Below are 22,408 nucleotides of genomic sequence, written 5' to 3'. Positions count from 1 at the left end.
CATATTCACAGAGTGATTTACCGCCTACTGCTGTTAAGTCATCCTGAAGAGCTAATAAGCACTGATTTATGGCAAGATCACGGAAATTATCATTAGTTGTGCCTTCATCATTGTTAGGTATATTTCTAAGAAAGTCTTCTGAAAATTTTTCTTTATATTTTTCCCATAATGTTACAGCATCTGACAAATTACAAAATGTGAGTAATGTTACAAATAAATGGCGTAACCGTCGTGGATTATCACTAACACAGGATTCTGCTAAAGCGTCATCCCAATGCTGATCATTTTCAAGCAAATGACGCGCTTGGCAAGCTGCTTGATAAGTGGGATAAACAACATCGTCTACTTTTCTCAAATCTATAAATGAGGTTGGTCCTCGCACGGTATGTAATAATAATCGCAAATAGAAACACTCAGCGTTGTTAGGATGAACGGTGTACACTCTACCAAGAACATGTTCTTTAAAAATACCTGACTCGCCATCTACAGGCCTGCCACGGCGTCTTCGATTAAAAGACACCCCGTTGCTTATCGTAGGTATAATACGATGGAACTTCCTCATACAAAAGAGATTTTGCAAAATCATCAGTTTGGCAAAGTCGAAAGAATGCTAATAAACTTGTTTGTCTAGGGTTCTCTAACCGTTCTGTGACATTTTCGGCGTTGAAATATATACGTTGGCCGCCTTCAAGATGAACATCCAGATGAGTCACAGGTGGATATCTTTCGTGAATGTTGAAACTTAAGATCCGCCACACAGCTTCTGAAGAACTTATATATCTGCCTGACTGAAATCTTGTAACTTCATCATGTTCATTTCTCAAAGCAAATGTAGCTTGGTCACTGCCCTTATTAATATACTTACAAATATATTTTATTGACTCTACACTATTACACATTTCAACATTTATGTGAGCTTGAAATGCTCTGGACAACACAGGAGAATACGGAACGACCCACCTATTATCTAAAGTAACTTGTTGTCCAGACACTCGCTTTTCAACAGTAAAACCATCATTATCTCTTGAACGGCGACGATATAATGGGTATCCATCATGTCCTGTTACAGTGCCATCCACTAAGGCTTTTGGATATCTTTTAGTGCAACGACCGTCTTGCATGCAAGGAGAATTCCCGTTAAACGAACCACATGGACCATGTATCATATGAGTTTTAACAATGTCGTATAACACGGGATCTGCAATCGGACTTGGAATTTCAGCACTGATTAAACTGTCTACATCATTAGGTCGAACCTTATCTTTCAACCAAAGCAGGATATGTGCGTGAGGTAAGCCGCGTTTTTGCCATTCAATACTATACATATAACACAATACTTCTCCAAAAATTTTATCTTTGGTAAGTAGATCTATCATTGATTTTAATTTTAAATGAAAAACTCTTGCTATGATATCATGGCGGTCATGCGGTGCTTGACCCTCAAGAAGCTCCCGAGTAATTTCATCCCACTTAGGATTGGTAGTTACAGTAATAAATAAGTCGGGACGTCCATATTTTCTTACGTAACAAAAAGCATCTGAGTACGTTCGTGCATGTATCGTGGACCACCAGTAAAAGAAGAGGGCAAAATAACTAAACGACCCATATTCACCGTATCGTTATCTTGCTGCATGGCGTCGCGAAGGTGCACGTATTCTTCAACGCGCAGCTGCCTTTGATTAGATCGTATATAAACTAAACTTTCGGTTTCAATTTTTGCGTACATGTCTACAATAAACTGATTGAATAAGCCACGAAAACGTTGAAAGTATACAAACCTATTCCGTCTTACTTGCAAGTGGTAACAGTAAAATTGAAGGCATGAAATCTTTTTATTATAATTAGGTGCGCCTGTACGCGGATCAGTTTGGTATAAAGCAAAATTATAACCATCTTCCCCTCGACAGTATATCAAAGGATATTGCAAACTGTCGTAAGCCCTGTGGGTTTCATAAATACGTTGCAAACGATTATCTCTGGAACGGATAACGATATCACGCCTATCACATTCCTGGTCGACCAATACCACAGCAACTTCATTCGTGGATGGAGCATTATAACGCCCAGGGTGTTCCTGAGTTGGACGCCTATCGGCATTTATAACAATTTTATAATTGTTATCATCATCTCGAGGAAGAGCTTCTAATGCCGATTTAAAACTGCATACATACGAATTAACCTGATGCAACATGTTCTGAAGTTGTGATATGAGTTCAGTATTTAAATTCGGGAAATATTGATTTCTTATATTCGACTGTTCGTTGTAGTCGGATACAAAATATATTTGAAGAAACTTAGGTTGGTTTTCAGGCAAAAGGGATCCTATCAAATGGTAAACCTGACCTTGTATCTTAAAAGTAGGCATGAAATGACCTTCTGAGATTTGTTGAGCGCCAAAGGATGTCATTTGAAATGCACTATTATAAGTGCGAATATTATCTAAAAACTGTTTAGATTGTATATGTTCCCCTAAAAGTAGTGATTTCAAAGGTTCCGGTGGGTCTTCGAATGAAGGCAAATTTATTTTACCTGTAGAACAACAGAAACCAGCTGACTCCTTACTCCACTTTGAAGCATTACAAAAACGACATACCACGTTCATATCGCCTATTACAGAAGATGATCCATAATCAATTGTGAGGTTATAAGCAAACCCACTTTTATATTTGTCGGACCAAGCCACCGAATTCCTAGATTGATCTTCTATGTGTACATCTAAGTTATTAAGGCTATGTCGAAATCTGTCTGCAGTAAGACGGGCCTCTCGCTGTTCGTCCGTTTCAAGAGACCGAATATTTTCGATTCTTAATCTTTCATTAGACAAACTTACTGATCGTTCTTGTCTCAAAGAATTATAATATTCGCGTACCGACTCTAGTCGTTGTTCATGCTCATGTGCGTCTTCGAGAGATCGAATAACATTATGGTGCACCCTATCATTTGTCAAACGGTCTTCATATTGAGTTAAAGTTTCAGATTCTCGAGATAAAATACGACGTTCGCGGTCAGCTGTGAGACGCAATTCCCTCTCAGTGTAGGTTTCTGACTCGCGAGACAATATATGACGTTCGCGGTCAGCTGTGAGACGCAATTCCCTCTCAGTGTAGGTTTCTGACTCGCGAGACAATATATGACGTTCGCGGTCAGCTGTGAGACGCAATTCCCTCTCAGTGTAGGTTTCTGACTCGCGAGACAATATATGACGTTCGCGGTCAGCTGTGAGACGCAATTCCCTCTCAGTGTAGGTTTCTGACTCGCGAGACAATATATGACGATCGCGGTCAGCTGTGAGACGCAATTCCCTCTCAGTGTAGGTTTCTGACTCGCGAGACAATATATGACGTTCGCGGTCAGCTGTGAGACGCAATTCTCTGTCAGTGAAGGTTTCTGACTCGCGAGACAATATATGACGTTCGCGGTCAGCTGTGAGACGCAATTCTCGTTGTGACGCAGTTTCAGCATCTCGGGATAACACATGTTGTTCTCGGTCAATGGTAAGCCTCAGCTCTCGTTGAGAAGAGCTTTGAGACGCCCGTGATGTAGCTCGTCTCGCTCTGTCAGCTGCTAATCGCATCTCTCTCTCTGGAGAGCTTTCATTGGCTCGAGAGGTTGAGGCACTAACTCTCATAGAGTTTAACCGATGTGCTCTTTCCTCTGCCGATTCTTGAGAACGCGCATTTCTCATCCTTTTAGCATCTCTCGAATTTCGAGATAAAGATGGTCGTTTTTTAGGTGGCATTGTGTATTTTTAATCGACGGTAACTGAAGCTACCTTACACTTACAATTATATATGAGGTATTCCACTTAACGCACCTGTTTTAAAACGCACCTAGTGGAACGCACCTATTTTATTCCACGAAACGCACCTACGATAAATTTTCGATTAGAGATGGGATGCTAACTGAAACTATCGATAATAAGTAAAAAAAAATATTTTATATAATTTACAAAAATGCTTTACTCCTCGACCATAGAGTGTTTTTTAAAATAAAGTATTCCTGGTTAGTATGGACGAAAACCAAAACCGAAAGTATTACTACAATACTCCCTTAATCTCTGGCGATACGGGGCGCGCGTGGCGCGGGAGCACACAGACACAAGCCGCAGCCCCGCCTCCCCATTGTATCCTTTCGCGTCACAGGTTGCGTTTACCGACTTCACACGAATCTAGCCGAGCATTTCCGGAACTTGTTTACGCAAAATTGCAGTTTGTTTTGCTGTGTTTAGACTCATAAGTTGCGCGAATGTGTTAAGTGAAGTTGTGAAAGTGTAGTTATTTAAAAAGTTTGTGCAGTTTTAACATGGAACCAATTGCTGGAACTAGTAATAAAAGCGAGCTAATTAAATATGTGAAAAGCAGAAAGGGCAAGAGAGTTTTATTATATAAAAATAAAACGCATAGACTAATTAAAATGTATAAAAATGGGAACACTTTGTGGCGGTGTACTATACAAGCATGTGGTGCCGTGCTTACTCTCAGCAAATATGAAGATGTTTTAAAGAACAACGAGCATTTTTGTACGCAGAATAAAGTAACACAATTTGTACAAGAAGTCGTGGATGACATACATCAAGAAGCCATGTCCACCTTGGACCCTCTTCCTGAGGTTTATAAAAGAAAGCTAAATAATTTACTAGACCAGGGAATAAATTTGACACAAGATATACCAGAATTTAAAAATGTTAAAACTACACTATATAACAAAAGAAATAAAAGTCTTGGAGTCAAGCGCTTGTTTGGGAAATCTCCAACAGATGTACAAGTAAGTAATTAATATAAAAATACCTATATTTTATTTGATGCCTTGCCGTTTAGTCATAATAATCTATGCTCTATACTATTTTTTTATTTCATAATGTTGTTCGCACCGCTTGCTTTGGCAATATTTAGTTTTAGCGCCATCTATCAGCCAGGCACAAACCATTGATCTTTGTTGGGTGTTGGCCGCGCGCGCGCCGTCCGCCGCCCGACCCTTCTCCCCGCCACCCTTTAGTACCCCGCGACCCTCTTCGCGCCCGCGCATCGTGCACGAAACTTAGACGAGAAATAGAGAGCAACCTTCTAGTATAAAGCAACTTTCTTTAAAGTTAAAATGCATATTTTTTTAATTCTTGAATAAAACATGCCAATCAAAGTCAAAAATTCAACAATCATTAAAATGTCCTGTCCTGTCATTAGACAAAAAACTTAACAAATAATCATTTAAATAAGTGGGTCTGTGAGCTTTAGACCTATCAACTCTACCCCAAACACTTATGTTATATATGTATCATAAACCTTAAAGGCGCTTAGGCTCGACTTGTCAACATCATTATTTTTGTAAAAGTTTTTGTACTCACGGCTACACATCGAGCTATACAAAACCAGTTTGTGTTGGACTCGCTTTATATGATCTTTCCATAGATTGAACGGTCAGCTTATACTGGTTTTTGTACAGCTTGATGTACAGCCGTGTGTACCTAATTAACCGATCATTGTCAATGACCATAAATAAATAGCATTTTCTTGTTTTAGGTGCCAAACTCATTTTGCAACTTCATCCTTGCGGATTATAATGACGGTAAAAGGAGGATCCTTTTGTTTGCTACCCAGAAAAGTAAAGACGAATTAGGGAGATGTCGTCATTTATATTGCGACGGAACTTTCAAAAGTGTGCCAAAACCATTCAAACAACTCTACAGCATCCACGGAGACATAGACGGCGTTGTGAAACCATTAGTGTATGCTTTATTATGTGATAAAAAGAAATCAACTTACAAATTATTATTTCAATTGTTAAAAACAACAGTACCTAATACGCAAGTAGATTTTTTTAAAAGCGACTTTGAGGAAGCCGCAATGAGCGGTTTTCTAGCAGTGTTTCCAAATGCAGTTGTAAGTGGGTGTTTTTTTCACTATAAACAAGCGCTTCGAAGAAAATCTCGGGATCTAGGTCTATCCAAAAACAGCATTTTTAGGAAACATGTTGCTTTATGCACTTTATTACCTCATTTACCTATAACAGATTTAGATGAGGCATGGCTTTATATAATGAGTCAGTCTCCACAGGACAAAAATGTCACAAAATTTAACGATTATATGGTTGCCCAATGGTTAGAACACCGATTTTGGAAAGGCAAATTTACATGTTACGGTGAAAAGAATAAAACAAATAATTTTGTCGAATCACATTATTCAGAAATTAATAAAAAAATCAACCCAAAGGGCGGTGTAAATTTAGCCAAACTGTTAATATACTTGCAAAACTACTGCAATAATTTTGCTGAAATGAGATTGAAAATGAACATTTCCGAAAATCAAAAACATGCCCAAGAAAGAAACAATATAATTGAAAATATATTAAATCAATACGTGACTGGCTCTATCTCTATAGGGCATTGTCTGGAGATGCTAAGATTTTAATATTTTTTTTGTAGGAACGATTAATCAGTCAACGAATTGATAATGCTTATTCTGTGCTTTTTTATATTAAAGATTATTTATTTTTTATATACTTACTGTTAGTAATAAGATTATTGTTACTGTGATTATAATAACCATCTGTGATTTTTTATTATATTTAGTTAAAGGAGGTTTTTTTATATTTACTTTAGACTATTAGCTTTAAGGTGACTGTGATTGCAAACCAGAAGGATTTAATAGCGTTTTTATTATTTAAGACAGCGAAACAATCTGGTTTTTTTTTGTAATTTTATATAGAGAAAATAATAACTTATTAAATATTTTCCTGACTAGTACGAATGCCTCATTTTTTAATCGTTTTAATTATGATAACTCTGTTATTATTTTTATAATTAAACAGTACATGATGTAAATGAAATTATATTAGATTTTTTAAATAATTATTAAAAAATCTAATTTAATTTCTTTTTGAAATTATACCTGGAACCTGTATAAAACTGTATCTACGATACCAAACAATTTACGATACAACCACCCAAAGTTACCTTGTAATTATTATGCAGGTCCTACTGCTTTAATGATGTGATTGTGATTATTACACGCATTTCATTTCTATTATACCTGTGCGTTTTATTTATTATTAACATCATATTAACTTCCTCTTTGAACCCAAAATAACATTCCTCTGAATAGGTACACATTATAGTGCCAAAAGCAAAAAGATATTTTTCTCACTTTCTCACTTTTGGTTAAGCAACTTGTACGATACCTGTGATGATATCGATGTACAAATGATTTCTTTAAATTATCGATATATTTTATTATGTTTAGTTAATTCTCTTCCCTATTTTTAAACATGGGTGCGTTACGTGGAATAAAATAGGTGCGTTTCACCAGGTGCGTTTTAAAACAGGTGCGTTATGTGGAATACCTCTTATATATAGTTATTATGTAATAATTACGAAAATAAACTATTAATATAATAAAACACTACCAATTACGAAAATAAACTATTAATACAATTAAACACTACCAAAATAACTAATATAATAATAACGAAAATAAACTATTAATATAATTAAACACTACCAATTACGAAAATAAACTATTAATTTAATTAAACACTACCAATTACGAAAATAAACTATTAATTTAATTAAACACTACCAAATTACGAAAATAAACTATTAATACAATTAAACACTACCAAAATAAATAATATAAAAATTACGAAAATAAACTATTAATATAATTAAACACTACCAATTACGAAAATAAACTATTAATACAATTAAACACTACCAAAATAACTAATAGGTGTACCTACTACTAATACTATTAATCTAATACCTATTATATAAACTAACAACAAAACAATTCTAAAAATAAACTATTCAAAGACTAAAAGTCGTGCTGATAAGCACGGTTTGCAAATAACAATTATTGATTGTCAATAAGGTCGAACAGTCTGAACGTCTATTCGCATCAACAGCCAAATATTGTATGACGCTCGAGCGCGGACCCCCCGCCTTTTTATACCTCCCGCCACGACGCGCGTCGAGCGCGGCAACCGATACACAAAAATAATCCTTATAGCATGACTCTGTATTCACGCGCGATTTCTTATTATTTCATGTATAACTTTGGTGTTTCTACACCGATTTACATGATTCTTTTTTTATTGAATAGGTAATAATGTTAACTTTTTTAATTGGGGATGAGTGATAGTGTTGTAAACGTTAGAGTCAAAGAGAATCTAACCACTTGAGAGCCGATAGGCTTATTTCTTCTAAGAACGCGACTCACAACAGCGGGTCGGGGAGTGAAGAAAAATGCGCGCTTGTGATTGGCTAATGCAACAATGTCAGTACAAATATTTCTGCAAAGTGCCGTTCAATAATTTTTTTCCAAATTAATCGATATCGATAAATCGACTTTATGATTCTTTTAATTCGACTATTAATGTGTCATACAAATAGTCGTAGAAATACCCTATTTAAATGAAAGGTAATGATGGTAAAATAAAATAATGTATAAATGTGATTTTGTTAAAAACTTCATATAATCTATAATTGCCATGTGCAAAATGTACTAGAACGGCCCTTATTATTGAGGTTGTGAAATAGATATGCAACTTGATGTGGTTGTAGGTGGTGGTAGGTAATGTGCACAGTAGGTATGTAAAGTAGTACCATTAGGATAAAAAATGATACACCAAACAAAAATAAAATGTTTAATCAACTTTATCCAACCGTATTTTTTTTAATTTTAAAGACACAAACAAACACAAACCTTCAAAACTTTCAAAGCCAAAGAGATTTAATTAAGAGTTTCTTAAAAAAACACTCACAATTCTGACGCTCTCAAAATGATATTATAGTAAAGGTGGTGGTAACGAAAAACTAGAATTTAAATATTAATGAACAAACCGAAATAAGTTATTACTGATTTTTAAAATGAATAAGTTTAGTGTAAGTTTTGCGTATAAAAGCTTTAGGGTCCTGATTGTGCTTAGTTAAAAATGACAATCGAGCGTCTACGTACTTTTGGATTATGCATTTTGTTAAATCAATCAAGTGATTAGAGCTTTCTACTTCAAATTGATGAAATAATATTTCCGGGAATAATTTTTTCCCGATGAACGATTTCATAACTAATCGGATGAAGTAATCTGTATTACATTTTGAGGGCAGTACTTTGGATCCGTTTTCTTTGATCGCCCTCTTTATGTACATTTCACAACGGCGACAAATTTCTATAACGGTGGTGGAACCATAAAGTAACTTGTTCTTATTTAGATCTTTTTGGTACTGTAAGGAGTTAACATTTTCTAAGCCAATCAAAGCTCCAATACACGTTTGACATTTTAATTTCTTTATCAATGCATGGACGGTGTAGCCGGCCATGTATTCAAGAACCCTTTCACCAAATTCTGAAACGTGTGTAAGATCTTCAAGTTCAGGAAAATCTACATTTTCGCTTTCAATTGACTTTTCATGTGTGTCTGTAAGGTCTCTGTATCGTGTTGTGACATTGATACGATCCACTGGTGATGTACATTGCAAAATAGACATTTGATGTAAAGCAGAGCAATTTCCACTGCCGCTATTTCTTATTTGTGCATAGGTGAGAAGCTTTTTATAAATACTCTCGAACTGTCGAGCGCTGGGATTATTGTTTGAACCCCCATGACATCTTACACTTCCAAAAAAATGCTCCAAATGATCCTGGCTGATTTTGTGGAGTGGTAAGTATTTTAATGCGCAGTTTGGATTTACAACGAGGTCCTGGATAAGGTATATCGCACTTTCGATACATACACAAAATCCTAGAAATCCAGTATATCTTGGTGATTTTATGAGTAGAACAGTTTGATCAGTATTTTTTATTTTTATCTGAGTAGACAAGTTTAATAAAGTATCTTTTGAAGCCCTAAGTTTTACTAGCACATTGGTTGCATTTTCAACATTTACCGCCCTTTTCAGGCCGTAACCGTGGGTATGCGAGTCTAGGATATCAAATAGGTCATTTATCAAGTCCAAAAAACGTGCTGTCGGTGTAACCTGCCCAAATTCCCGTAAATTGAGTTGTTCCTTGCAAAACATGAGTGAATCTGACACACTCTTGCTAAAAATTTGGGTAGCCAAGCTCACTTTCATTATTTTACTTTTAAAAAATATGTGAGCTGCTCTGATGCGATTAGCAAGATGAAAATTTTCTGCTTCTTGCAAATTATGTAAATTTACAAGGTGTTGCCAGGAAATGGTCTCACCATGTTTGTCTTGAAAATTTTTATAGCACTCGAACGCATTTCTTATTAGCTTTATCATGTGCGCCGGATCTAGAAATACTGCAATTTTATCATCATTGCTGGGGTTTTTAAAGGTAGTATTGAAATTACTACCTTCAAAAGAACAGCCTAACTTTTTGGCCATCGTCAAATTCGCTGGACAACCGTCAAATGTGACAGCTTTAATTCCAACACCAGCTTCTTCTACTAAATGAATGGCTTCCGTTAAAAGAGCCACTTTCTGCTCAGAGATAACGCCATTTATTAAAAAATATCCAATTGGAATTTTCCAGGAAGCGTTGATCGGTACCAACAAAAATACTAGTGCTTCCTTGGCTTCATCTTGGCAATCTGTTTCCAAGCTGGTACCGAAACTAACGTGGCCATAATACCTCCGGCCTTGGGGGTGATATTCGACTCCGCTTCTTATAGCCATTTCATCAAATATAATAGTAGCGTAAAGTTTTTGTTTTGATTCTGTCGCTTTGATTTTAATGGCATCAATCGCCTCTTTCGTAAACCCTGGTTTACCATCAACCGACTGATACCACTTTCTGAGCGTGCTCGTGGCTGGTAAACATGTACTAAATGTTTTTCTTACAAAATTATATGCCTTTGGCGAATAGAAATGCAGTGTCAAAGCGAACGCTCGTAATTCTGGAGAGTATTTTAGTTTTGGCATATGTCCTGTTTTAGATTTAAGTATTTGACGTTTAACTAGTTCTCGATTTTGTACACCTATGCAGGATAAAATATTTTCATTTTCTACGGTTATATAAGATTTTTTAGACAATGTATTTAAAATTTCTTTTAGATTCGCATTTTTTACCAAAAATCTATTTTTGTCTTGAAGCCTCTTTACATGTTTTTTCTTGTTATTTAGAGAATATATAAGATGGTCTATTTGTCGTTTCATTTTGCGTTTGCGTGGAGTGAGCTCACCAATTTCTGGGTCTACTATTACTTTGGTATTCATTGTTGAACTCTGAAAATATAATAAGAAATATTAATATTGGACTTAACAGAACTACTTAGTTATAAAGTAATATGTAAAATATTATAAAATTAAGCTTACGGGACTTTCATAAACATGGGAAGGCCTAAGAATGTTACTATCATCTAGTAGACCGCACGGCACAAGAGTCTGGTCTTCAATTATTGTATTTACTTCAGAATGCACTTCTGTTCTTGATGATAAACTCTAAAATTGAAAATATCGGGTACAACAATCGCAGTTAAATTAAATTTAATCCACGGACCTATCATAAAAAAAAATCAACTTACTTTGCCGGTATTGTGATGCGAAGGCCCAGGTACGTTAGTATTAGACTCAGTCAAACTATAAGGTGAAGCCTGTAATAAAATAATGTTTTATATTTATGTTTTGACTTTTCTTAGCATTTTATCAATAAAACATCGTAACAAAATTGGTAGAAACATTGTTGGTATTGCTGATCTAAATAAACGGCGACGTTGTTTTAAATACTCAAAACAATCAGGTGTGAACTGTGCCTTGAACACACAGCACTGTATTTCGTTGGGAACCAATTTTCCCTATTTATTTTATTCATCCACTTTTCTTTTAGTTCCGGAATCTTCGGAAACCTAAAATGAAAACATGTACTTAATTAATTGAGCAAAATAGTAATGACATTCTTCATATAATTTTTCTTAAATTTTATTTTCGATATTTGTTTGAATTGACTTCAGCTAAAAGTAACAGCACTATTTTTTACGATAGACCTACACATTGAAAGAAAGAGATACCCGCATTAGAATTGACTAATGAAAGAAAGAGACTTTTCCAAAAGACATAAACGCGCGTTTCTGCACCTTTGCATCGGTCACCCGCCAACCATTTTATCTTGACACATGCAGATCTCTTCACTACATAGTATAAAACAAAGTCGCTTTTTCTGTCATCATGTTGTATGTCCCTATGAACGCTTAAATCTTTAAAACTACGCAACGGATTTTGATGCGGTTTTCAACAATAGATAGAGCAATTCTTGAGGAAGGTTTTAGTGTATAATAAGTTTAGGTTTTGTGTAAACTGACAATATTACAACGATATTAGTTAAACATGTCGGAAAAAATTAAGCCATTCGAGAGCTTTCCTCGAGAACGCTGCCAAAACCTTTTGAGTTACAACAAAACTATGTATGGCGGGTTTGTACCTCTTTAATAAATCTACAAAAAAGTCCGCGGTGGTAAATGTCTATCTTCCAAGGATAACCCACAATAACCATTTTTATGTGTTTTCTTAATACAGTAAAATTATGGGTTATTTACGAACCTATTTTTAACAATACAGTATTAATCCTTATCGAAATAAATAAGTTAGATATATTTTACATGTAATATAGAACAAAATTGCCTTTTACACTACACCAAAAAAGTGAATAGGTAATGAGTTATCGTAATATTAAAATCTCCGCGCGAGAAATTAAAAATCGATGAAACGTAGCGAAGATATCGTTGGCAGGCAGTAAATGAATAAATCAAATCTACTGGATTGATTTTATCATTTTTTCAGTGAGTTACATATTTTAAACCCGTGCAAAGCCGGAGCGGGCCGCTATGTTTTTTTATAAACAACGTTCACAGTTTTTCTGTAGCGTATTTAGTATATCAGCATTGCACCCGTGCGAAGCCGGGGCGGGTCGCTAGTATAACCTAAAAAAATAAATAAAATAATCGTTCTGCTTGCTTACCGGTGAAAAGTTATGCCATCCTTTTTGTAACTCGATGTCTTGGAATGGAACACCACTTCACCGCACAAGAAGGCATTTTAATGCGTTTTAATTGCAAAATAATTTACGATAATTTAGCGTGCGCACAGGTCTAACACTTGGACACAAACTAAAATGGTCACTCATACAGATAGCTTATATAGGCGACAAAATACTAATAGTTTTTGAACGTCAAAGCACTGGATGCGCCGTCAAGAGGTTTTATAGTCTTTGGTCAGCAAGGCGTTGTTCATACAAGATTGGTGACAGCAAAAACTAAGGTCGCACGCAATTGTGCGGAGCGGTATTGCTAGCCAAGTTATTGAGTGAAGTTGCTGATGTATTGAATATTGCCAAGGAACATATTCACGGGAGGACAGACTCTACGGTGGTGCTCGCTTGGTTAAGTAAACATCCATCTAATTGGCAAACATTTGTAGCCAATAGAGTGTCAGAGATCTTAACCGTCGTAGATAGGAGTCAATGGTCGCATGTAAAATCAGGTGACAACCCGGCAGATTGCGCTTCGCGTGGAATGAAACCAGCAGAGTTGATCTCCAATCAGTTGTGGTTGGAAGGGCCAATATGGTTAAAAAATAAAGAGATCGACTATGGAAAGAGTGAAGAAAATACAACAGACCTAGAAGAAAAAACAATTAATAAGGACGAACTTCCAGTATGGACTAAGTTTTCTTCACTAAGAAAATTGGTCAGGGTAATCGCGTATTGTCTAAGATTTATTAAAATGTGTAAAAGCAAACAAAGCCAGTCTGATAAATTTCCTGTGTGTGGTTAACAGCGAAAGAACTTAATAAGGCATTAACTACATGTATTAAGCAATGTCAAAGTCAGCATTTTAGTAAAGAGATTGAAAGTCTACATAAACTAAAAAAAGTAGAAAAGAAAAGTGTACTTACCTCGCTTAATCCATTCGTCGATCACGATGAAATTCTTAGAGTAGGTGGACGCTTGGAAAGAGCCGTAATTGACCATAATAAAAAACATCCAATTATAATACCTGCAAAATCTCATTTTACCAATTTGTTAATAGCTAACGCACACCAGATGACGTTGCACGGCGGACCACAATTGATGGTCAATTATTTGCGATCGAAATATTGGGTTCTGGACGTTAAAAATCGATGCAAATTTTATGTGCGGAAATGCGTAACTTGTCTTCGTCATGCAGCTCAGAACTCAGAATAGCTTATGGGTCAACTACTTAAAGCAAGAGTGACCCCATGTCGCCCGTTCCATCAAGCGGGCGTTGATTATGCCGGTCCTATTAACATTAGGACTTCCAAAGGCAGAGGACATCACGCTTATAAAGGCTATATTTGTTTGTTTGTGTGTATGGCTACTCGAACTATACACCTCGAGGCTGTCAGCGATTTGACGTCGCAAGGATTCCTAGCAGCCTTTAAGAGATTTGTTGCTAGGCGTGGATATTGTGCAGATCTTGAATTGAAGACCTTACTGACTGCTGAGAAATCAAGCGTTGTTAAGGAGATAGCAGAGTGGTTAGGGGACAACGGAACCAAATGGCATTTTATACCTCCTCACGCTCCCAATTTTGGCGGATTATGGGAAGCCGGTATAAAATCGACAAAACATCACCTGAAGAGGATTATCGGTAACAATACTCTGACTTATGAAGAGATGGCTACGGTGCTGTCGCAAATAGAGGCCTGTTTGAATTCCCGTCCCATGTCCCTTTTAAGTAGCAATAGTGAAGACCAAGAACCATTAACTCCGGGACACTTCTTAGTTGGAGAACCTCTCGTACTTGTACCGGAGTTTAACTATGAGCAATCCAATATATCAACCTTGAAGCGTTGGCAACATTGCCAGCGAATGGTTCAAGATTTTTGGCGACGCTGGTCAAATGAGTATATGACACAGTTCCTAAACCGTTATAAGTGGGCATATCGAACTCCAGAACCAGCTATTGGAGATATTGTGTTGGTAAAGGAGGACGACCTACCGCCTGCCCGGTGGCTTTACGGTGTTATTGAAGAAAAGCATCCAGGGTTGGACGGGATAACACGTGTCGTGACATTAAAGTGTAAGGGGTCACATATTAAAAGACCAGTGTCTAAATTATGTGTGTTGCCAGTCGGTAATTAAACTTAAAAAATAAATATAATAATAATAATTGTAATTATTTTGGGCTTGTTATGGACAAAATATTATGCCAAGGTGGGCGGTGTTTCAGTTTATCATGTTTTGTCCATGGTGGGCGGAATGTTAAGATGAATATTGGTATTTGACGCAGAGTTAAACTAACGCCATCGGAGTAGAGTTGAAATGTCAACTCGATAGATGGCGTTAGTAGAAAAATTATAAGTCGCAATCGTTTTCTTCACACAAATCACTTAGGCTAGTTGAATGTAATAAATTTTTGTCTTCTTGTGTTCACTTTGAAATCTAGTGTTTTATTTCAATTACCCTAGTTCGAATACAGTTGACGCGTCTGAGGAAGGAGTTTGCATTACTTATTTAAAGGATATATATATACAACGTGTAACGGAATAAACGCAAGACCTCAGACTCCCCAATTAGAAAATTTAATGATAGAACTAAAGAAACATCTGTAATTCGATTTACCTAAAGAACGCTATGTTTTTTTTATAAAATAATTGTCCTAGCTGGACGCATAATGTTTGAGCATACTACTGTATCCCTACGCACACACTCATAGCGCATACTCGTGCGCATGCCTACGTAACATGTAGGTAGGAGTAGAAAGCAATGCATGTAAGCTTAGGTATGTATCTTTACGTTTAATGGCCGAATATTACGTACCTAGCTGATATTAGTAAGTTGTGGTATTACCCTATTAATTATTGTTGCCAGCCTTTGCCCAGCTGTGGGACAGTATACGCTAAATAAAAAAAATAAAAAAATATTGTTAGTTGCCTAACTAGTAAAATAATGATTTCATCTTTACATCACACTTACAGGCTTTTTTTAAACTTCGAATAATTCAGTTGAACTACGGATAGCTAAGAAAGTATTTTTAAATTGAGCAACCTTTCATCCCACTGCGATTTATCAGTACGGCAATACCTAAAGTCAGACATGTCACGCGTCTTTTAACCGATTTCGCGATATTACCACCTACTCGTCATTGTGTTTACATTTTTAGGGTTCCGTACCAAGAGGATAAAATTGTCAATGTTGTTAAGACTTCGCTGTTGCCGCTAAAAAGAAATACTAAAAACGGAATAAAATTAATATTTAAATGGGTTATTCATACAACAAACGTGATTTTTTGGCGGTTATTTTGTCGATAATGGTACGGAATCCTTCGTGCGCGAGTCCAACTCGCACTTGGCCGGTTTTATTATTACGTAGGTATAAAACATATTCAGTGTTTAAAAGATTTCAATCATTTATGTATTTACAGTAGTAAATAAGTATTACGAAGGTACATACCTGAGCTATTTACACTAAATACTTCTTCTTCGTCCTCTTTTTAAAAGATTTTCAAAATGTCCACCACCTTGCTCGGTACACATTATTGCACGTTTTCTTAAGTTAATTTTAAATATGTTAAGCACTTCAGTTTCACTTTTCACTTTAACAAACGCGAGTTCAATTTTATGTTTGAGGTCATTTATACTGGTTGCTTCGTTTACATACACTAGCGATTTTATTCGACCCCACAAAAAAAAGTCCAACGGTGTTAGATCGAGATCGATTATCTGGGAGGCCACGGTATAGGTCCTCCACGTCCAATCCAATGAGAGTCATACTCCGCATCAAGATGCCGTCGAACGTTCCAAGTGAAATGCGCGGGAGCTCCATCATGTTGGTAAAACACGGGTCGTCGTAACAACGAGAGAGAGACCTCCTCCAATAACTGGGGCAATATCTCTTGCAAGAAGTGTAGGTAGGTATCTCCAGCCAACCTCGGTAAAAACACAGGGCCGAGTATGTGTGTACCTACAACTCCCGCCCACACGTTAATCGAGAATGTTTTCTTGCAAACGCACATTCGTCCCTCTATCCAAGGCCGTGTTAGGACGAAACGTACCGAAGTCCCTCAGGCGCTGAGTTGCACCTAGCATTGTCCTGGCGCTCACTCTGGTACCATGTCGTTCATTGAAGACTCGACACGCTAACTCCACATTATCGTCGCAACGAGCCAGTGTCCTCACCATCTCAGTACACTGGATATTGCTGTACCGGAAAGCCATCGCGCGCGTAAACAACAAAAACAAAATTGCGTAATTCACTTGTCGGTTGCCGGCGAATGACTAATTTGGCGGCACGTGCGCCGGCGGCATATCAAACAAAAGCGGGAACTCAAAGGGCTAAGTCAGTAAATTATTGCATCTCGCTCTTTCATATTGATTTAGCGTTTGCAAAAAACGTACCTATGATTTTCTAATATTTTGTCATTTCTCTACAAAATATTGTGAATGCGGAATTACAAATTCAGTAATGCATTTAAAAAAGCTTTATTGCTTTGAGATAAGTTTGAAATTTCCTAAAATGATGTTTTTATTTAACTAGCTTAAATGTAAAAACCTACGTGTGTGTAGGTAAGGATAGAAATGATATTGTTATTTTTACAAATTCGGTTGTGCAGTTAAGTAAGACGTATTGCTTGGAAATAAAGACTAATCTTTCTTAAATTAAATATTTTACCTTTCGCACACTATCATACTTTATTCTAAAATGCTTTGATTTTTTTACGTGTGTGTATGGATGGATATTAAGCGATCTACAAATTCAGCCGTGCATTTTTATGGACTTTTATTACTTTGAGCTAAGGCTTATAATTCCCTAAATAAAATATTTGATTTCGTTGGTTTTATGCAGTGGTCCTAATTTAGATTAAATGAAGGATATTTCTGGAGAAAATTAACACATATAAATAATGATGGGAATCGATTCAGAAGCCGATTCTGAGCAAACTACTTTCAGGTCTTGCGTTTATTCTGTTAGGTACATGTTGTATATATCAATTTCTAAATATGAGATCACAACATCTTGGGTGACACGACCATCTTGTGCAAAATGATTAGATCGCTGAAAAAAAATGGGTAATCAAAGATTAATTGAAAACAATACACACTTATGGAATAAATACTGAAAGTAATACTAAACAGTTTATCTAAGAAAAATTTTAGTGTATTGCATATCTATTAATTAATTTTTGTTTCACCAAGTATATTTCAAATTTGAATATTTTATAAAACATTGCTTATTATTGAGCAGGAGCACTGAAGATGTACAATACTTACATTAAATCCTAACTCTTCTACATATCCTTGGCCTGACACTGCTAGCGCACCCATTATGGCCAGCACTCTCTCATCACTTGCTGACAATGCTTGTTTGCATGCTGGCCCACCTCCCGTCCCTCTTGCATGATGCCTTATGGCTAAAGCTTTTTTCTTTGTTTTGGATTTCCAATCAGCCCACACCTTTTTTGAATAAAGATCACATCTATCATTCCTTTTAACTGTACATGAAATATATGCATTTATACGTAACTAAAATAGGTTAAAGTACTTTGATAATTTGTTCTAATATGGCCATTGGACACAAAATCTAAATTTTACATATTTTGAGTATAATAATATAAAATTAAAAAGTCTACAAAAACCTTTAGACAGATTACAAGCCAAATTTCATACACTGCATTAAACCCTTGAAAACATAGGTTTGCTAGCTGCTCCCATAGCACCAGTAATGGAAGAATCACTGTTGCGAAGGAAGAATCTTTCAAAAACTGTTGATTAGGTGTGTACTTTTTTCCACTTGGTTGTAGTCTTGCTGACACCACCACCAATAGCATTTAACATATTGGCCAGTTCAGTCCAAGTGACTTGTATTTACTTACGTTTTCATATATTCAAGCAGCGTTGTCATTTGCTGGGGACTTGCTCGCACTCTTGATTCCATATTTATCGCTAAAAATTAAATAATTTACTCACTCATCGTTTGAACATCAGTGAATAAAAAAATGAGTATTTTAAATATAATTAAGTTGTGCAGATATTCCCATACAAAACCATCAATTGTACATAGTTTGTAAATTTTAATGCCATATTTGTGGGCTTTAGATGGTATGTATTGCCGAAAGGTAATACGTCCGCGAAAGTGCACCATTGATTCATCGACGACAATAACACGTCCTGGTGTGTATATTGCATGGCCGTTTTTCATAATCAGGTCAACAAGTGGCTTTATTTTATAAAGCCTGTCATCGTCATTCCTTGGAGCCTCATTATCAGCAAAATGCCAACATTTTAGTAAAATGCTGTAGCGATTATAGGATAAATTTATATTGTGCATGAGCGGATGGAAATATAAAGGGTTTTTCTTCCAATAACTCTCAATTGTGGGTAGTTTGACAATTCCAGTGAACAGCACCATTCCTAAGAATTTTAACATTTCATGTTCTGTTACGTCAGTCCATCTTTTTATGCGACTATATTCTCCTGAAGCTCTCGATTTTAGACGCCTACCGTAAATATTCGTCTGTTCCACCATTAGTTTTTTAACTTTATCATCCACAATTTGGCGGAATATAGTGAATACATCTGTGTTTATGTCAAAGTGAATAAATTGTCGAGAGCGGTAATCGCAACCTGTAAAATTTTGTGAGGGTAGGTCATCTACTTGAAACGACCATTGAGTTTCTACTCGGGGATCATGTAGGGATATATTTGCATGAATGGGCACATTAGATTGCTGTTCTTCTTGGCGTAGCTCCTCCTCCTGAATACACGGTGTAAGGAACACCGTACCACCAAAGTCGCATAATGACTTTAAAATAACGTGTTAATTAATATTAAAGAAGTCGCTACCGTCGGAGATTAATATTTATAGATTTAGTCATTTTTGAGCACGCAATGAATTGGTTACCGCGCGATCCTTACGCTCAGCGTACGTACTTACACGAACTGTAATGTGGTAGGAGGGCGACACTCGGCGACACGATCGAAACATTCGAAACGCGCGCGCATTTTATAAAAATGTTGTGATGTAACGAAAAACAATCACAAAAAAATACCAATCAATTTACACTATTCTGACTTCAATCTGTGTCTTGTGTATTATTAAATCAAACCTACTCTTACCTTAATCTCGCTCACTTCTAACCAGATAAGGTTCGAAAATTTCGAAATGTCCGCCATCACATGCACACAAATTTTGGCGCGGCGAAAAATCTGCTGCTGAACCCGGGGCAAAAAGTACCGCGTCCAGTAAATGTTGTAAATGTTCATCGCGAGACTTGCATTGCCACGTGCTTCGCCATAACACATTAGCATGTTGCCATTCTCCCGGGCGGTAAAATAACCTATCGAGCTACTAGGATCGTAATTTAAATAATACACACACAACACACGCACTTATATCACTTAACACAATAAAATTGTCTGCCTACACGATAATTAGTCCGCGAATTACCCGATTGCACATGCACATTCGATTAGCGTAAGGAACAAACTGAGTAAAAATAGGTACTATTTTGAAAAAAGCCGAACTTTCGGTTTTACCTTTGAGTAGTGTTGGACCTAGGTACCTATGATTCTTTATCGATAAATTATATGAGGTCGAAGTGAATATCGTAAAATTATTCTTGACAATAAAGTACTTAACTTAAACCTTTAAAATTGATTAATCACAAAATTTACTTTTGTGTAAGAACATAATTGTTTTATGTGACTGGAATAATTATTCAGCAGTTCGTAGGAAAAAAAATGATAAAATTTTTTAGGCAGGAATTTCATTAGTAGATGATGGATATTAGTAACAAAACAGAGTTTAATTTTAGAAAAAATAAATTATTGTTTATAACAACATGTTTTAGAACTACAGAATTCTAAACAATAACAAACTGTTAATAATAAAAGGTTTTAATAAATTTCGTAGTACGATAAGTTGATAAACACTGAGAAGGTGATTTTCTATTTTATAACATGGAACCCGTGTAACAAAAATCGATGTACTATTTTATCCAGTGTCACAGGTACGTCACTCGCCGATACCGCTGTAGGTGTCGGCGACGCGCTGGCGGTGTCGACAAAGGCGGCTAGCGGTGCCTACAAAGCGCGCGGCTTTTTTTAAAGGAATAGTAGGCAGGATTACGAATAATGCGTGCGAGTGCGCGCGCAATAGTTGCGCTATCTCTTACGCTTGTCGCTCATGAGTATTGGTTCGGTTTTGACGTCACTTTCGGTTAGATTTGCAAGAGAGCGATGACCGACGAGTACCTTTACGAATCAGCTGATCGGGAGCAGTTTTTAGTGTTTCATTTACATTGCCTTTTTTTGTGAAAACGGCTTAATAATGATTTTGTTTATGAAAATATTATTGAAATACGTAGGAAAAATGATTTTATGACACATAAAATTAAAAAAACGCGAAAAAAAACTGCAATTTTCATGAAAAGACCGATGAAAAATTCCAACGCAGTGGGGTCTGGAATCATGTCTAGAACTCAGGTCCCACGGAAAAGTCACGGTGTTCCTTACACCCTGTATAGTCCCTTATATCGTCGATAGTTTCATAAATAATAATTGGTGCAGACTCACGTTCAAAAACCAGCGCATCTTCGTCCTCGGAACACGATTGGTCACTGTTTTCAAGTAGACGGATTATGTCAGTAGCACGAATGTTCTGAGCAGCCATTGTGTAAACAAAGATCCTTTTTTATTTGAACTCTTTGTTCAAATTTTTTTACTGGTACAAGCGTAGAGTTTTATTTTACCGGTATGACATTTCACAGCTGATATTGACATTTCATACCACACTACCACAGAATATATAAAAATAAATGATGATTGACTTACAATGACTCCGTAAGGAGTCACACTATTTTTAGTTCACACGTCCATGACTCCTTAGGGAGTCATGTTTTTTTTTCAGGTATTTTCCTGTAAATACATTTTTTTAGGCCGTATTAGTATAAATGTAATCCCTTATAATGATTATTGTCAAGTTAGAGCGAGTTTGTAGGTGGACGTACGAATATTTTTTATAACTTTGTACTGGGACAGTGAACGTGTTAACATATTAGCCAGTTCAGTCCAAGTGACTTGTATTTACTTACGTTTTCATATATTCAAGCAGCGTTGTCATTTGCTGGGGACTTGCTCGCACTCTTGATTCCATATTTATCGCTAAAAATTAAATAATTTACTCACTCATCGTTTGAACATCAGTGAATAAAAAAATGAGTATTTTAAATATAATTAAGTTGTGCAGACGATCTATAAGTAATAACACTAATCACCGTCGGAATACTGTTTTTGCTTGAAAACTTTTCTATGAAAGCAATGCTACACTTAGTTTATACTAATTTTGAAACAAACAAAAATTCGCGGATTTAACACAATTTGAACTGACAGCTGCAGTGACGGCAAAATTTTCGATGCCATAAACAATATTTTGGTTTTTAACGAATGATCGATTCGTCACAACGATCCCGACAACAGATTTACATTGGATAGGAAATG

At 36.2% G+C, this 22,408-nt stretch overlaps 2 protein-coding genes and 1 long non-coding RNA gene across 4 annotated transcripts; 2 read left to right on the top strand and 1 right to left on the bottom strand.

The window, feature by feature from the left end:
- The first annotated feature begins 3,741 nt into the window (after nucleotides 1-3,741).
- Nucleotides 3,742-6,697, top strand: LOC113491819. Of its 2 annotated transcripts, XM_026868990.1 has the most exons (3): nucleotides 3,742-4,191; nucleotides 4,270-4,764; nucleotides 5,517-6,697. In XM_026868990.1, the coding sequence occupies exons 1-3, from the start codon at nucleotides 4,009-4,011 to the stop codon at nucleotides 6,402-6,404; spliced, it is 1,566 nt and encodes a 521-aa protein (XP_026724791.1). In that variant the 5' UTR covers nucleotides 3,742-4,008; the 3' UTR covers nucleotides 6,405-6,697. The 2 variants fall into 2 exon arrangements, with proteins under 2 accessions (XP_026724791.1, XP_026724792.1); XM_026868991.1 differs by having other exon boundaries at nucleotides 3,742-4,764.
- A 4,423-nt stretch (nucleotides 6,698-11,120) lies between these two features.
- LOC113491838 lies at nucleotides 11,121-11,604 on the bottom strand. Its single transcript, XR_003400462.1, has 2 exons — nucleotides 11,270-11,604; nucleotides 11,121-11,179 (listed from the first exon to the last, which is right to left on the bottom strand). It is a non-coding gene; the product is annotated as an uncharacterized LOC113491838 (long non-coding RNA).
- A 2,675-nt stretch (nucleotides 11,605-14,279) lies between these two features.
- On the top strand, nucleotides 14,280-15,053 carry LOC113508709. The gene has a single exon (XM_026891795.1). The coding sequence runs from the start codon at nucleotides 14,280-14,282 to the stop codon at nucleotides 15,051-15,053; it is 774 nt and encodes a 257-aa protein (XP_026747596.1).
- Nucleotides 15,054-22,408: the final 7,355 nt, after the last annotated feature.

The sequence above is a fragment of the Trichoplusia ni genome, chromosome 3 (assembly GCF_003590095.1).
Source record: "Trichoplusia ni isolate ovarian cell line Hi5 chromosome 3, tn1, whole genome shotgun sequence".
Classification (NCBI taxonomy): domain Eukaryota; kingdom Metazoa; phylum Arthropoda; class Insecta; order Lepidoptera; family Noctuidae; genus Trichoplusia; species Trichoplusia ni.
Note: the sequence above shows the minus strand (reverse complement) of the source record. Positions and strands in the feature narration are given on the sequence as shown.